The sequence below is a fragment of the Otolemur garnettii genome, unplaced genomic scaffold, assembly GCF_000181295.1.
Source record: "Otolemur garnettii isolate 467f Iridium unplaced genomic scaffold, OtoGar3 scaffold00010, whole genome shotgun sequence".
Classification (NCBI taxonomy): Eukaryota; Metazoa; Chordata; class Mammalia; order Primates; family Galagidae; genus Otolemur; species Otolemur garnettii.
In genome coordinates this window covers 34,480,066-34,497,656 of record NW_003852405.1, presented here as the reverse complement: position 1 = coordinate 34,497,656, position 17,591 = coordinate 34,480,066, and the positions used below count along the sequence as shown (strand labels likewise).

General features: G+C 38.2%; 1 protein-coding gene across 1 annotated transcript in view; it reads left to right on the top strand.

Moving 5' to 3' along the window:
• The window catches only part of LRRC7 (leucine rich repeat containing 7), a 463,713-nt gene that overhangs the window by 348,727 nt on the left and 97,395 nt on the right, over positions 1-17,591 (top strand). Inside the window, exons 10-14 of the mRNA XM_012801636.1 lie at positions 2,311-2,383; positions 9,637-9,766; positions 11,031-11,146; positions 14,935-15,004; positions 17,261-17,360. Coding sequence (XP_012657090.1) covers positions 2,311-2,383; positions 9,637-9,766; positions 11,031-11,146; positions 14,935-15,004; positions 17,261-17,360 — 489 coding nt within the window. The remainder of the gene's footprint in view (positions 1-2,310; positions 2,384-9,636; positions 9,767-11,030; positions 11,147-14,934; positions 15,005-17,260; positions 17,361-17,591) is intronic.

Here is a 17,591-nt window from a genome sequence, read left to right as displayed (position 1 = left end):
TGCCCAACAAGTCCCCATGGGGTGTTCAGATGGAGAGGTGTGCCCAACAAGTCCCCATGGGGTGTTCAGATGGAGAGGTGTACCCAACAAGTCCCCCATGGGTGTTCAGATGGAGAGGTGTGCCCAACAAGTCCCCCATGGGGTGTTCAGATGGAGAGGTGTACCCAACAAGTCCCCATGGGTGTTCAGATGGAGAGGTGTGCCCAACAAGTCACTCGTGGGGTGTTCAGATGGAGAGGTATGCCCAACAAGTCCCCCGTGCTGAATCACTGAATCACTTTCCTTGCCCTGGTTCCAGGGAAATCGAAGGGATTCTTTTCCTCTTTGAAACACTTTTAATACTGTATTTTGCCACTGGATTCTTTTCCTCTTCTAAATAGGGTTTTAATACTGTATTTTGCCATGTATAATGCACATTTTCATCCAAATTTTTGCAATTAAAATAAAGATGCACATTATACATGGGCGGTATTAATTCTGCACATCTGTGTGTTTTAAATTCGTTTATTTATGCTTAGGCATTTAAAATGCTTATACATTTAAAACTGTTTTTAAAAATGCTAAAATTCCTTTATAATACAAAAAACAACTACCTAAATTTAAACAAGTACAAATTTGTATTAAATAATTAAAGTGAAAGATTTTTGTCCTGAAAGTTTGGGCAGAAAAAAATGTGAGTGTGCATTTAGTCAAGAGTGCATCATATACAGCTTGTTTAGATAACAGAGAAACTTCATAAGAAAAATATAATGTTTTACTTTCAAAATAACTTATCTTATTCAGTTCCCAGTTAAGGGCACAAGTTTTTAGTCAGATTACTAGAGTTCAAATCCTGGGCTTTTTACCTTAATCGTTGTGTGACCTTAGAAAAATTACTTATTTTCTCTGTGTCTCAGTCTCATCAATGTTTCATATAAAGTGAGGGTAGTGATAGTACTTGCATCATGAGATTATTTTGAAGAATAAATGAATTAATATGTGTGAAATTTCTTACAATACTACCTGACATAAAGTAAAGCAACTATTATAATAATCTAATTATAATCTTAGATTTGATGAGTATACAACTATTTGTTTTCAAAGTTCTATCGCAAATATGTAAGTATCACATGAATATTACTTTAATAAAAAATATATTAGTTTAATATATTTAATATATTTAAAAATTACTTTAATAAAAAAATGTATTAATGATTAATACATCAATACTAATTATATATTTATATGTATATAGCTAAAATTATGGTAAAAAGTCTCCTTTTTCTTTCTGTCCAGTGCTTCTTAGATGGGAGTAGAGGATAAGGGGTGGGGCATTGGAGAAAGGCACAGGAGAGAAAAAGAACAGGGCAAACATCTTCTGTTTCTGCAGAGCTGCTACCCCGTAGACATGTAGTGAAGGAATTACCTGCCAGAGGAAGGCATGAGAGATGAGGGTTAGGCTGGAGACCTCGTTCCACTTCAGAAACAAAGACGTTTCATGGAAGAATCTGCTCAGAGCGTCCCCTTGGAATGCAACCTGAGCCGCAAAGTCAGCAAGGAGAGAAGTCCCTGCTCTTCAGTCCCACCCTGGGAGGACAGCAAGCTACAGGCACCAGAGGGCATACATGAATCAGACAGGGACGATAAAGCGTTGCAGCTCCAATTCATGCCCAGTTCTGCTCGGTGCAGGAACAAGCAAAGTTTTCGTGCTTCCTGCCGATCCAAGCCAAGGATTTGTAATACCAGAAAGAGCATGAGGTCGTCTGTGGTAGCTTTCCACAGGCGTAATCACGGCTGCCGCCCTCCGATGCCTCCGTGTTCATTTGCTAATTATTAGCCTCAATTCGGATTTGCTTTCAGTTTATATCCCAACAGAAACGTCGGTTATTAGTACTCAGGAGTTAATTACATGTTAAATCACAGCTGGCTTTGAACATTTCAACCAGTCCATGTGCTAAAGAATGAAAGAGGGAAACGTACCAGGTGTGTGTGCAGCCTGGTCTTTTTGACTTCTGTGTGCTGGTGTCTGAACTCCCACTGAGGGACTTGCTGGTGTCCTGGACTCCCACTGAGGGACTTGCTGGTGTCCTGGACTCCCACTGAGGGACTTGCTGGTGTCCTGGACTCCCACTGGAGGAAGCAAAGTTTTTGCAACCAGAAGGTCAAAAATAGATTGTACATAAACCTCAGTCTGTGGGTTTATATTATAGGCAGAGGAGAGCCAGTTAACAGGCAGCATTCATCACAGTGACTCATCCGATTCCCTTGACGTCACATTTCCTGTCATAAATACACTTTTATGTATTAATCAACCTTCTTCTCTGTTTTTAGGACTGCTGAAAAAACTAACTACTCTAAAAGTGGACGACAACCAGCTCACCATGCTGCCCAATACAATCGGAAAGTAAGTGCTACGTTCTGTACCAGTCAGCCTCTCTGAAGTCAGAAATCAGAGGACCAATTGAGTTTTCAGCTTGAAAACAGTTTCTCCTGAAGATACTAATAATCTTGTTCATTTTTCAATGCCCTTTAGACCAGATTTCATAAGCAAAGTGATCACCCACACCTTCAGTTACCCTCTTGCTGATACTTTGCCGATATTGTTAACTTGATGTTTTGGACTGAGTAACAGCTCTAAATTCACTTGAATATTTCTGCAAAATCAAACTAAGTTTGATAAGGCCCTGCAGTATGTATGTGCTACCATTATGCTATTAGTAATTCTTGATATTTATAGAAACTTAAGGTATTTGTGGAAGTTTAATATAGTTACAGAAGCTAAAGAGAAAAGCATCTGCTTTAGCAAACATATTTTAAAACTTCAAGATTAAAGTCCAGTGTTGCCTATTAAGGTAAACTATACTCTATTTATTTGATAGCAACTTAATTCCTAATTTTATACTGCCATCGACATTTGGATTACATTTCTTTAAGGGATATGTGTTATCAACATTTCATGAAAACACTTTTTTTTACAATCTGTGTAAAGTGAGAAATCAGTTTAAATTGTCTTCATCCTAAAATTTCTTAAGGCTATTTGTCAGGAACTTGCTCCATATCTCAATGTGAAAAAAATTATATAAATCCTTAATTTAACAAATTGGGATATATCTATCTATAGATAGATAGATAGATAGATAGATAGATAGATAGATATATTCAAGGGGAAAGCTTCTTTTTTTCTAGACAGCTTTATGAGCTATAATTGACGTACAACAAACTGCACACTTTGAAAGCCCATTGTTTGGTAAGTTTGGGCACAGGGAAAGGCCTGAGCCCTCTCCACTGCAATCAAGACGGCAACACATCCCTCGGCCTCCCCCTCCCTCAGCCGGCTTCCTCTCCATCCCCACCAGGTCAGCAAGTAGCCAGTCTCTAGAAAGCACCACTTTTATAGAGTAGAACTATTAGACAAAATTCAAATTCATGTGTTCAGACTCGGGAGAATAGTAAAGTCTCAACCACTTTTGTGATTTAATGCCCACACCCTGCAGGATGGTTCTCTGTGTTGTCACTTCCATTTTCTCCAGCAGAGAGAGCAGAGAGCTTTACTCTACTGGGGTTACACAAAAGTCATTGCCTCATCCATCTGACGCTGTTTGAATCTCTTCTGACCTGTTGATGTTCTCAGATACCAATCTTCCCTTAGGTCAATTCTCAGGAGAAACTGAACTCAACTCCCTCTATCCCTACTACGGTCATGACTGGCATTTTAGCACTTATGTGCACATTTTTTATAAAACTGATTACCCTAGCTCTTTGAAGACAAATTAAAGAGGCTTGAACACCCAAATATAGGCAAAGAAAAGTTGCTTTCCTCAATCAGCAGTAAAGCTCTGACTTTGGTTGTGCTGAGAACCAGCTTTCATCAGCAGACTGGAGGTTTTCAGCCAGAACACTGGCTTCTTGATGACCCCTCTGCTGTCTCTGGGGTCTGGACTTAGCCCGTGACAGACACTGGAGATGTATGTGCTTTGAGCTCCTGTCTCTCACCAGGGGGAGATCTTTCCTCGGGAACTTGGCCTCGAGAATAGGCAACCTCCAGCTCTGTCCCCACCTCCTCCCCAGCAGCCAAGAAGGACCTTGCAGCCTGACTCCACACCAGTCCTGGTTCCTACACCGGCACCAGCATTGAGTCACGTTCTTGAAATCTTCCTGGTAGTTGCATTATTTGGAGAAAGCTAAGCTATTCAAATAGTAACCTAATATAAAATACTTACTACTATAAACTTTTTTACTACTGTGTTCAAAAGGAACAGATTTAGAAACATCAGTTGGATGTCAGGATTTTACCGTTGCTCAGGCCACACACTTATTCCAGAAGAGTGGGGTGAGTGACCAGGAATTAGAGCATCTGGGAATCCCGAGAAAGCAGGACAGTGTGGCTTCTGTTGAAAGCTGCTCATATTAAATTCTCAGATGTCACAACCCAGAAGAAAGACTTAGGCCATGTGACAAAAGAATATTTAAAAGGAGAGGGGCAGGGTGGAGGCTCTGTTGAAAGTCCCAGTAGAACTTAAGGAGATTCTTGTGGGAATGGGAAGAAATCACTTCTCTCCTGGACCATAATCAAGTTTAGCCAATGCCACAAAGGAGCTGGGCACAAAAGCCGCGGAAGCAAAGCCTCGCTGTGTGGACGGAGGGATCCGCTCAAAATCAATATGCAGCGTCCTGGGCACTTACGACTCTGCCGGTTCTGGGCATCACCTAGAACGGGACTGACAAGCAGTGACCAACATAATGTGGAACTCCAATTCACAGCACAAAGGCAAGAAGAAATTTGGGGTCTCCATCTTAGAGAAATGTTTCTTAAAAAATAAATAAATTTAAAAATTGCCTGAAGTGGGGATGTAGCTACTTGAGGAGCAGAGCACCCGAGAATCCAGGTGTACCGGCCCAGCAGGTGCAGCCCTGCCCGTCTTTCCAGGCTCGCTGGCACATCGCTGTCCTCACTGCAGTCCCAGGAACCCTGAAAGCCCCGGCTCCCCACACTAGCTCTGGACTCTCCACCCCAGGAATGGCTTCAGAGTAAGGAAGCGTTTTCAGTTCGGCCTTATGGGCCTTCCCGGAACACACACGTCCACACATTTTGTTTCTCTGCTAATTACGGCGGAGACGTTGCCAGAATGGAACCAAAGATAAAGTGTTACCCAGTTGAGAACTTGTGTCCCAAAGCGCGTAACAGTTCACACGGGCTGATGGCGAGGGACGCACAGCCTCGCACCACATAACAACATTTCAGACAAGGACAGACCGGGCAAGGACAGTGGCATTTTCACTCTACCTTTCTCTGTGTTAGCTATACATGGGTCACTACAAAAGTTTTGAGACAGACTGTGCAGTGGTCCATTATTTCACTTCCAAGAAACATGCCGACGGCAGCCTTTCTGAATCGCCGTGAGATTTCAACTTGCTCGGATTATCGGCGCTGCTGGGAGGGCGTCATTGGTCTCTGTCCCCACGGATTTTATGTTTCTTGATTTTTATGTTATCTCAAAACTTTTGTAATGGCCCATATATTTAGATGCGCAGTTCCTTGTCATGTGTGACAGCTGCCTGCAGCACTGGGGACAGGGCTGTGCTGCCCAGGTGTTGGAGGGGGACATGGCCGTGCTGCCCAAGTGTGGGGGAGGGGACAGTGCCATGCCGCCCAGGTGTGCTGGGGGCTGCCGGCGTCCAGCTGTGCTTGGTGATGACTCTGCCCCATGCTGTCCAGCTGTGATTGCTGATGACTCTGCCCCATGCTGTCCAGCTGTGCTCTGCCACCAGGCTCATGCGGTGATGATACTGCCTGGCAGCGCGTTTCTTCGAATGTGTCCTTATCAATAAGCCACACCTGACCGTAACTACGTCGCCGTTTAATAATGCTGTCACTCATCTTGCTTCCTACGCTTCAGCAGTGCTGACCTGTCTCGGGAATTTCCTACTTGTTACCTTTACCTGAAATGTTCTTTCCCCAGTCTCCGTAAGAGACCCTTCACATCCCCTAGGTCCACACTCGGACCCTTCAAGGTGCCCTCATTCGGATTCTGATCCAGTGTGTCTGGGACTTCGGGAGCCGAGGGCCTGTGTTTGTCACAGCTCCCAGGTGACATCAGAAGTGCCCTGGGTTCACGGTCCACACTGAGGGTGACAGCCTCTCGGTCTGGACTGAGGTCCTTCCCCCAGGGTGAGTCCCCCCCCACCCCCGTGCCCTTCCACCAGCCTGACCTCCAGCGAGTTTCTCTGTCAAGTTCTGTTTTGTTTCCTCTGTGGCACTTTTCACAATTTATAATCGTTTATTATCATTTCATTCTTTTATTCTGTCTCATAAATGCCACACTTCCATTAAGACAGCTTTTGCATCCCATCTCCAGAGTTGCATAAAGTTTCTGAAAATTATGAACAGTAGATCCCAGTTGACTCTCGATATTTGATTCCTTGGTTCTGGATTAATCAATGTCCTCAGCAGGAGGCTGAGCCCCTCAGCATCAGTGATATCTGCAGCGAGTGTCAGGCTTGTTCAGGACGCCTATGCGCCTGCGCGGAAGCCTAACGCCTGTGCACCTGCAAGTCCGCTAAACGGGAAAATACAAAATGGATGAGGAGGAAATCCCGCAAGCCAGCAGGGATGCTGAGTTAGTCATAGACTTAGTTTTCTTTTTATTTTAATTTTTTAAAAACTATAATTCCCTTAGAAGCAGGGAAAATATTTATCAAAGATAAATGAGTCTACTTCATTTAAAGGTGGATTACTGGTTTAAAGGTATAAAGATTAAGAATTCCATAATAAAATCTCATTTAAATCCATTTTAGTGCTATTATCTTCCTTTCATTATTGTTTTAGGGAAAATACAAGTGAAGTGTTGGAGAAATAGATTAATAAGAAAAAGCAAAGTTAAATAAAAAAGCACTAGTGGGTATATGGGAAATAAAACAATGTCACTCCTCTCACGAAAGATTTTTGTTTCTGAATATATGGATATTTTTTATAAAGATGTGTTACATTAACATGTAATGTGTTTATTATTTAAGAATGAATGAATAATTATTATGTTAGTTCCTGGTTTAATTTGTAATATAATAGATTCCAATACATATAACCCATATAAGCAAAAGTTTTCTAGGGCTATTAGTGATTCTTAAGAGGATGAAAGGGCCCAAGACCAAAAGACTTGATAATTTTACTCTGTCGCATGTCATGGTTTGGGTAATAAAATTATAATAACTATTGCCTAACTTATATTCTCACTTCAAGATAGCTATCTGCACATAGGTGTTTTGTATCTACACCAATGGAAATGAAAAACAGTACATTTCTAAAGTTTTATTATGTATGTTAAGGGATCTGTGTGAAAATGAAAGAACAGGAATAGTAGGACTTTGCTTACCTTAGGGAATTTAGCATTACTAGTTCAAAGGCTGGAGAGGAATTTGATTATGATCCTGTTAAATGGTACCCAAGTCGTACCTATGTATACAGAAAGTATTTTATAAATTGTCACATAACATATTTTTTTATGAAATAGTCTACCTTTACCTCTTGGCGTTGAAATCCTAGAAATGGTCAGGACAAGCACAGTGTCCCCAAATCTCCTTATTATGTTCATGGAATAGTTCAATATTTTACATTATCTTTCCAACTCCTGGAAGAATTCATTTTTCAACATTTTTCATAGTTGAAAGAATCCATGATTTGTGCCAAGTGACTTGTAAAATTAATTGGCTTTTTGCCGATCCTCAATATATGCCTAGGAGTTTTGAGCAACTCTAAGAGTTGAATGCCAACTAGAAAAAATAATGAATAACTTTTTTGTACTCACAGTGTTCCAGGCACCATATCTGTTGCTCTTTTTCACAAGCATCATTTTATTTAAAGCTCTCATTAGCACTATTTGATAAGTATTTTCTCCCCATCAACAGATACAAAAACTAAGGCCAGGAGAAGTTACCAGATTTCAATGCCAAGCTCTTCATTGAACTATGTACAGACGCCGCTCAACATATGTGATGGTTGAGTCACACATTTTTTAAATAATTCTTCATATTTAGTAATTTAATTGGCCCATCTTTAACTTCTACCGCTAAACATACACTTTTATTTTTTAAAAAATCCTAATACTTATTTGTTGCTCACTGCGTACCTGGCTCAAACTATTGAAAGAAGCCTTTCAATGCAATTCAATAATTGTTAGGTACCTCATATGTATAAAGCACATTGCTAGATCTTTTTTTTTTTTTTTGGACCGACATTGTTACTGGTTTCTCATATACATGGTTTTCTCCCCCCACCCCACACACATACACACAGAGCCATACATTTGTGCAGATCATCCCTGCTTGGGGGGCTGGAAAGGATTTAGGAACAAATTTAACCAGGGTCACTAATAATGGAGAAAAGAATTTACTGACCATGCAGTTTATAACAGGTATTGAGCTAAGTTTTTTACCTTCATTTCATGAAATACTCAGATCAAATTCATGCGGCAGGAATCATTATCGATGTAATAGCATCCTGGTTTCAAATACAAAGCATCTGAGGCTTTAAGAGAAGTTACATGACTTGTCTGCATAAAAGGAGATTGTTTCACTTAAGCAGGACTGTCCCGGAAGTCTTGTTCAAAACTCAGTGCTGTGTTTCCCCACAACTGGTTCTAACCTACTGAACCTGTGAAGACCATGAACCTGGAGTGCCCCTGGTCAGTCGGGCTGGGTCTAATTGATTAGATTGTTTTCCTGACCGTGGATAATGGTACTTGATTCGGGAAGACATTCCACCTTCTCCATAATGCAGATCGTCCTCCAGGCACCAAAAATCTGGGTCATTATGTAAAATTTTAGATACTTAAATAATTCAGTACTTGTTAAAATGTCACTCTATAAACCAAACAGAACAGGTCTGTGGGCTGAAGTGACACCTGTGCACAGCTCTGCCCCAGGTGCTGTGCTGAGAGGCAGGAGAACTGGGGAAGCCCCACAGTCTGCACTGATGCCCAGCTTGGCTACTTCCTGTGGCCTGGAGCAAGTTCCATACCTTCTTTAAGCCTCATCCTTCTTATCTGTAAAATAGGTTTTAACATAGCAGATATCTTCAAGAATTTTCATAAGGAAGAGATTCGTTTTTTCCCTTTAATCTCTAACATCCTTAGTAAAATACCTGGCTTTTCATTATTGTTTTGTTTTTGTTGTTTTTTTCCCTTGAATCTTCCCTCTCCACCCTTCTGCCCACCGAAGGATATACATTCTGAACATCTGGCTAAGAATCTGGCTAAGAAGGACACCTAAATTGTAAACAAATGAACCAACAAAGAATCCTTCTGTCATTTGTTAAGTGATAGGTGAATACAGAAGCAGGAAAAGCAAGCTATAATTATTTTACCAAGTAAACCACTCATTTGATGGATTGAACCATTTGACTTACTGATAAAAAAAGTAATTTATGAGAACAGTGCCTGTGGCTCAAAGGGTAGAGCGCTGGCTCTATACACCGGAGGTGGTAGGTTCAAGCCTGGTCCTGGCCAAAACTGCAAAAAAAAAAAAAAGTAATTTATGAAATATTCTGCTGTTTCCACATAAATTACATTTGTTTAGTGACTATTGGATATGTGGATTTTTTTCAAAACTGTTTGCCACATCTAGCCTTTTATGATGCGTAACTTAAGTATTTTAACTTTCCAGTTTATCTTTATTAGAAGAGTTCGACTGCAGCTGTAATGAACTGGAATCGCTGCCGTCCACCATTGGCTATCTCCATAGTCTGCGCACGCTGGCCGTCGACGAGAATTTCCTTCCAGAATTACCCAGAGAAGTGAGGAATAAACTTGTTTTCTATTATTATTTAACTATTTAACAATTATTATGGGTGCATAATACTTGTATATCCTTATAGGGAACATGTGATGTTTCCGTCATAGGATGTGAGTTATCAAAGCAGGGTAAATTTTTTTTTCAAACCAGAACAATTAGAAAATCAAAAACCTCAGGTATTTATCATTTCTTATTAGGAACAGTCCACTTCCACTCTTAATTGAAGTATACCCTAATTTGTTGCTGAGTATAGTCACTTTGTTGGGCTAGCTTTCAATTAATCTGTTTTGAAATAAAATCTTAAGAGGTGCAGAAGCAGTTCAGAGTCATGAGCTGAGCGTAAATATACGTATATGAATTATCTAAATAATGTATTTGTTAGTCATTCTGTTTTTAATGACAAGTGACAAGCTCTTATATTTGATCCAGCAAATGCATTTGACTTAAACATTACATGCAAAGAAAAGTAATAAAATATTGTTAAGTTAAACAATGATAAGGAATACCATTTTAAATCATTTAATGTATGTATTTTCATTTTAAGAACAGTTATAAATAACGTTTGTGGGGTACTTTGTGTTTCTAAAGCACACTTTTTAATGTATACTATACATATTTTGTAAGGGATCATGTGACGTTATAATATTATTTCAACTTCAAGATCCAAGAGATTCTGTTAATTTTTACCTCTAAATGAGATTTTATTTACTATTTTATCTCTAAATGGGATTTTATTTGTTGATGTCAAGAAAAAAGTGTGAAGTACCTTTTCAGTTTAACATTTTCCACTAAACACTTTCATAATGATGGAAAAATAATCCATTGATAATGATTTTAGGGTCAAAAGTTACAAATAATGATGAAAATACCACTCTGTGAGATAAAACTAATTTTGCCAAGGAAATATCAATAATATTTTCTTTTCAGAGTATGTATAATCTTCTATTATAAACACAGATATATTAATATTCATTTGATAGATGATTTATGAAAACAATGATGTTAAGAGTCTTTTAATAATATAATTATAAATAAATTTTATTTTTAATATGTAAAAGAATATTAGGTAAAAATTACCTTAAAAGAATTTTATAACATATACATATTTTTAGAGTAATGTTATAAATAAAACACATACTACTAAAAGAAATTTAAAATGATAATGAAAACTGTGACTTAACTAAATTTCTTCATAAATTAGGTAAACGAATATTAAAATGCTATTACAATGCAATTTTTTACATACTTTCTTTTGTTACCCTTAGATTGGAAGTTGTAAGAATGTAACAGTTATGTCTCTACGATCCAATAAACTGGAATTTCTTCCTGAAGAGATTGGACAGATGCAGAAACTCAGAGTCTTAAATCTGAGCGACAACAGGTATCTTTGCCTCATCAGACAAACACTGACTAGTTATTTACTGAAAGAAAATTATGGGGTTTTGTTTATAATTTTGAAAACATTTTCTGTCTTATGAAGTATATAGAAGCCAGCTATCTGTACTTTATTTAGGAAATGCCAAAAGCTAAATTATTCATTAAACCCAGTATTTCTAAATTGTGATTATTTGATTAAATCAAAATAAGAGATTATGCTATGGATTAAAATTATGTAAATATGAATCACCCAAATTTACACACCAAAACTCCCTCATATGCAGAAAGCATAATAATAAGAGGAGATGGAAGATAATTATAATAAAAGTATATTAAACATAAATAAATATATGTATGTGTATGCACACATATGTGTCTTCAGGTTTACATTAATATCTCAATGAATTAACTGGGCATGTGTGTATTTTCAACTCCCCCACTAGAGTATTGCTAGTATGTTAATACTTAAAATCCATAAGGTTTCAACGTTATGGTCAGGACAGCCATATAACTATTTAGCCATGTCCAGCAGCAAGAGGAAAGGGTAAGAAGTCTTCTGACAAAGGTATTGTGCTGGGAAAAGTAAGAAGGAAAATTAAACTTCTCAATTCATCTTCACATCTATCATCTAAGAGATACCTGCCTTCAGATAAGAAAGGATAAAGTAAATATTGACTAGAGAGAACTGCTAACTAGATAGAATAATTACAGAATATAGTGCACAGACTCGATGTTTTCAGTACGTTTCGTAAAACAAGTAATAGTGTGGGGACCGGGCGGCCCTGCCATGGAACAGCGGTGAGCTTTTCTGGAATCGTCAGACGCTCAGATTCTGAGGACAGGATGAGCACGGGAGTGCTCTTTTGTTTCTTAGTGTAAGAAAACTGTGAATTTGAAACTGAATTTCAAACGTGATTCACATAGCCGTTAATAATATTTCCACATAAGAGAGTAAAAAACTGTTTAAAGGTTTAGAATGTTACTTATAAAACCAGAATGATAAGAAGCACCAAAGCTGTGTGCATCGAGCGTGGGTCTTGTCAAACCAACCTGCTTCCTTTTCCTTCTGGGTTGCCGGAATGGAAAATGAGGGCAGGGCACTGAATGCTGTTCCCCACTCTTTTGCTAGTCACTGACTATATTCTTGTAAATAAGATTAGGAAGTGTGGTCAGGGAGATACCACAGCAAGGTGGATTCCTGTTGGATTCAATTACAACAGCCCAGTGAAACCGTTACCTAGGAAAAGGTTGTTGTGACGAGCTACAGGCGTCTTTCCTAAATTCTTGGTCTGTTCAAATTTTACACATTAATAATGTGCATGATTATATAGAAAATATACTTATCAAATATTACAAATGACCTATCATTAGAAGTTCTATTAATATTTTGGAGTTCCTCGGTGAATACAGCAGATATAAGCACCTTCCGGGGGCCAGACACACTGCCGGGGACCAGGACAAAATGTGTGAAGAAGAGGCCGAAAAGCTCACAATGTTCAGAGGTTTAAAATACCTTCTCCTGCCAGAAATACAGTTCAACTTATGTCCTAGCAGAGTGACTGGAATGTACTGTGGAGCCAAATTGATATTTTTAGATTATTGAATCAATGAATCAACTACAGGTATAAAAAATCAATATTCAGCTAAAGCCGAGGCCAAAGTTAAATATTACCATTCGGGAATGAACTACATGAGAAAAGACTGATAAGAAATGTTATCCAGAAGCAGCAGTTGCTACAATTTCATGTTTAAAATGTAACCGATTTTAAAGTTAGACATTACAGTTAGGAACAATGATTTCTCTGCCATGTCAGCTGTAAGACTTCTTCCATGGCCAATGTACTAAATAGAGACTCACTTTTCTCAGGGTCACTGGAAACGCAAGAAAAAAGAGGGGAAGTTATCTTTCTCTAGCAGGTTCTTTCTGTATATTCTACCTTTATGAAGGGACGGATAATGACGTGAACATTGTTGTATGTTATTCTAGAGAGTTTTTCCCTCGTGTAATTTTCATGCAGCAGAATTGGCATTCTGCTTTCAATTAGTCCCTATGGGATGTGAAAAATTCCTCCAATGAGACCCTACACCAAAATTTCTGGCTGAAATGAATTTGAATAACTTCAAATCAGAAATAACTTTTATAGCTAATTTGGCTTAAAGTTATGAATGATAGCACAACTAATAATTCTGTAATAAAAGAATTATAATAATTTAATATGTTATTTGTATTCTTGTTTAAGTTTTACAAATATTTATTAGCGCAGAAAGGTAATGATAGTCATCCTAAATTAAATTCATTCTATCTATCTAATGCACATTCTTAACACTTGTCTTGGCTGTCAATCTCTTTGCATATTTATCTAATTTTTTGAGAGTATATCTGCTTTTGCACATAAGATTAACTGTGTCCACGATGCTTATTAACTGGTGTTAACATTGTCCATTATCAAAATAAATTTATTCCTCAGTTGGTTAATAAAATTCCAACATATTAATGACTTGAATATTTTATTCCAAATGACATCATGTGTATTCAAAAGTGACCATCCAGAAGTTGGGAATAAATCTCATCATCACGCCTTGTTGGCAGTACTCACTTTGCCGATTACCTGATTGGTAACCTATGTGATCACAATTTGTGGTTGATCACGCACAGTTTCAGGAATTCAGATAATACGTTAAAGCAGGCAGTTAGCAGGTTGGCCTTCCAAAGGCTGAAACAGAGATAACTACCTAATTTGGATTGAATACCAAGGCTGATGTCCAACTTTACATACCTCAATAGTGCTGTTTCTAAGGATTTCCTCTTTGAAGCCCAGCGTAGTGGCTCAAGCCTGAATCCGAGCACTCTGGAAGGCTGAGGATGCCTCTCAGAGTTCAAGAGCAGGCTGAGCAGGAGCAAGACCCCATCTCTACTAAAAATAGGAAAATAAGCTGACATGATGACAGGCGCCTGTAGTCCCAGCTATTCAGGAGGCAGTGACAAGAGCATCACTTGAGCCCAGGAGTTGGAGGTTGCTGTGAGCTAAGCTGGTTCCACCATGGCACTCCAGCCTGAGACACCGAGCAAGGCTCACTCTCAAAAGAGAAAAAATCACCTCTTTGAACATCTATGACACAGTGTACAAAGGATGAAAGAATAAAAGAACACACGTTCTGAAGGGCAGCCTGACAGTGGAGCTGTAAATGTCTTTAGTAGTAAGGTAGGCACGGCCACGTGCCTTCATGGAGTCCTCCAGATGAAGCAAATATTCACAAAAATACTGTGACTATATCAGTAAAAACTAGAACATATTCCACGAAGGAAAAGGTGTGTTGACACTAGATCGAGGAAAGTAATTTAAATAGAGAGTAAAGAAAATCCTTTTTGAGAAAAAACTGCATTTAAGAGCAAATGAAAGGGTGTGTGGGATTTAGTCGGGTGAAGGACGGGAGGAAGAGTGTTCCAGACAGAGGAAGGTCGGTGCTCAGAGAGCCCCAGTGGCGCAAATCAGTAAGTCAGGAAAAGAGCTGCAGAAGAAACTTCAGGAGGGGCTTTAGGGGCCAGAGCTTTTACACCGTGACAGTGCATGTTATAATATTTTTTTATTTTTATCCAGATGCAATGGGAAGTATTTGCAGTGTTGTGAATAGAAGATTTTCATTTTTTAAGTATGGTTCAGGCTGCTCAATGGAGAAAGGATTGGAGAGAAAAAGGAGATATCAACCAGCTACAGTACTGTTCATAAATCTCCTTAGACATGAACTTCATCCACCTTCACCCATGCTATTAGAATTTTCTTATTTTTGCAGATTGAAGAACTTACCGTTCTCTTTCACCAAACTTAAGGAGCTTGCAGCTCTATGGCTCTCTGACAATCAGGTAAGAACTTGGATTACCGGAGTTAGTTTGTTTGTTAAGATGACCTATACTTGAAACTTTGGATGCCTAACTTATTCCTAATAGACATCTTTGATAATCACTACAAAATATAGGTTCTTTATTCTTTAGAGGAGAGATTTTTGTAAAGATAGCAATTCAGATATTCCCATAGACAAAACAGTCCTATAACCCCTGCCTTCCTTAAATACTTCTATCTAATACCTCCTTCCTTCTCAGAGATCTAATGCACAACATGATTGTTTTTACAGCTTTTTAGCTCTCGGTGGTACACGTATGTCCTTGAAGGACGTAATTTAATCTCTGAAAGTAAAGAATAAACATCCATTACCACAAGGGGGAATTAGCCTTTTTATTCTCATGCTTTAATTATAATCAACTTAATTCAAAAGCTTTATTTGAGAAATTTGCAGGTTATCTTTTGGCAGCTACTAATATTTTCTGTCAAATTGTTTTGATATTATACTTTATATCTTGAAAACAAAGTATAATCAATTGATTAACTGGGTGTTAATGAATAATTATATTAACTGGAAAATAACAAGAAACAATTGAAGACATCTGATTTGTCACCTGAAGAACTGGTGACAGACCATTTTGATACAGCTTATTAGTTTATTAGTCCTCTGTTCTCATGTGATCCTAAAATTCTGAAGCACCGATTCCAAACTGTGAATGACCAGATGACAACAATCCATCTTGAATTCGGTTCGTCATTATTTTCTAAGTATAAAAGTAGCATCATCTGTAAGCAAATTGTTCAGACTTCTTGCTAGTAGGCTACTTTTTACTAAAAATTTAAAAATAACCTCCACAAAATGTAAAATGTTAAGAATAATGTTTGTGTTCCTGCAGTTAATAGGACATTTGCTTCTATCTACTGAATAAAAAATATATATATTAGACTTTGATTAAATTAAAATATTATCAATAAACTATAGATTTTTCAAAGCATCAGCATATCATTATGAATAAGTAGTTTCTGGAATTAGTGTGAACTATGCTAGTGTAGCAGTCTATTTTACAGCCTCGCATTACGGAGAATGTCCCCTAATAACATGGTTTCTTATTCTTGTGGGAGAATGAATACCATGGTGACTGCATCATTTAACTTCTGTTTAGAACCCCAATTTAATATGTCTCTGATTCAGTTTCAGGACACAAACTTACGTATCCTAAATCCCCTTTGTGCTTCACACCCTATGATTAAGTCTCATGAAGTAGCATATTGTAGTATATTAAATCATAAGATCATTTTCAATCATTTCTGGCATGCCATATCAGAGTCCTAAGAAAAACCCTTCAAAATAGTATTTCTTAAATCAAATTAATAAAAGAGAACAAAATATGGCCATAAGTAACTATGTTATGATTTAACAGATACAAAGTGTGGTTACTTATCTGCAATAGGGACTCTGTCTTTGATTATAACAATGTCTCTTAGAAGGCCAGGAACAGTGCATGTGCCTGTAACCCCAGCATTTTAGTAGGCTGAAGCAGGAGGATCCCTTGGGGCCAGGAGTTCAAGACCAGCCTGAGCACCATAGCAAGACTCCATCTCTACAGAAAATACAAAATATGCAGGCATGGAGGTGTGCATCTGCAGACCTGGCTACTTGGGAGATGGAGGCACAAGGATTACTTGCGCCTCAGACCCTGAGGTTGCTGTGAGCTATGATACCACTGCACTCCAGCCCAGCAACAGAGTGAGATCTTGTCTAGAAAAAAAAAATACATATATATGTAGACAAGGTACATATATGTATATATATGCACATACACACATATCTCAGAAACAAATGAATGCTTTTTTAACCTGACTAAACTCATGGATAATCTTATAGCAGGAATTTACTAACAAATTCCATATGTCTTTCTAGGGCAATAGTTCATAAAAATGAATAGGCATACAGAACCATACCAAAAACTGAATTAGTTAAAACAATTTAACACATTTTGCTCTCCAGGATTAAAGCTGGCGTTGCTCTGTTGAATGGATTTTGGTAAGTTGTGCAGGAGAGTGTACTAAGGAAGAAAGTTGTATTATGAAAATTTTAGAATTTGAAAATATTCCTTAGCAATCGTCTTATTTAATGTTATACATTTCTTTCCTTTTTCTTCACTTTTCTATCAAATGTTCATTCATCTGAGACCAGACTATTGACTATTATCTTATATAAAATAAATATTCCTCATATTTGCAATTCTATTAATGTAGTTTACGCTCTTTTTTTCCAGTCCAAAGCCCTTATCCCTTTACAAACCGAAGCCCATCCAGAAACAAAGCAAAGAGTATTGACCAACTACATGTTTCCCCAGCAACCTCGTGGTGATGAAGGTAAATTCTCAGGAGAAATTTCTTCCCTACTTAGATGGATTATGCATAGAAGAGAGGTTCAAGTGAGGTTCCAAAACAAAACTCTTCTTTGTATCTTATATGAAAAAAGTGTTGCCCATTAAGGACAATGCCTTCTCTTTGTGGATTGCAAGACATAGGACTAGTTAACCCTGTGTGATACCCGGCTAACCAAATCAGCTGAAACAGGACTAGTTAACCCTATGTGATACC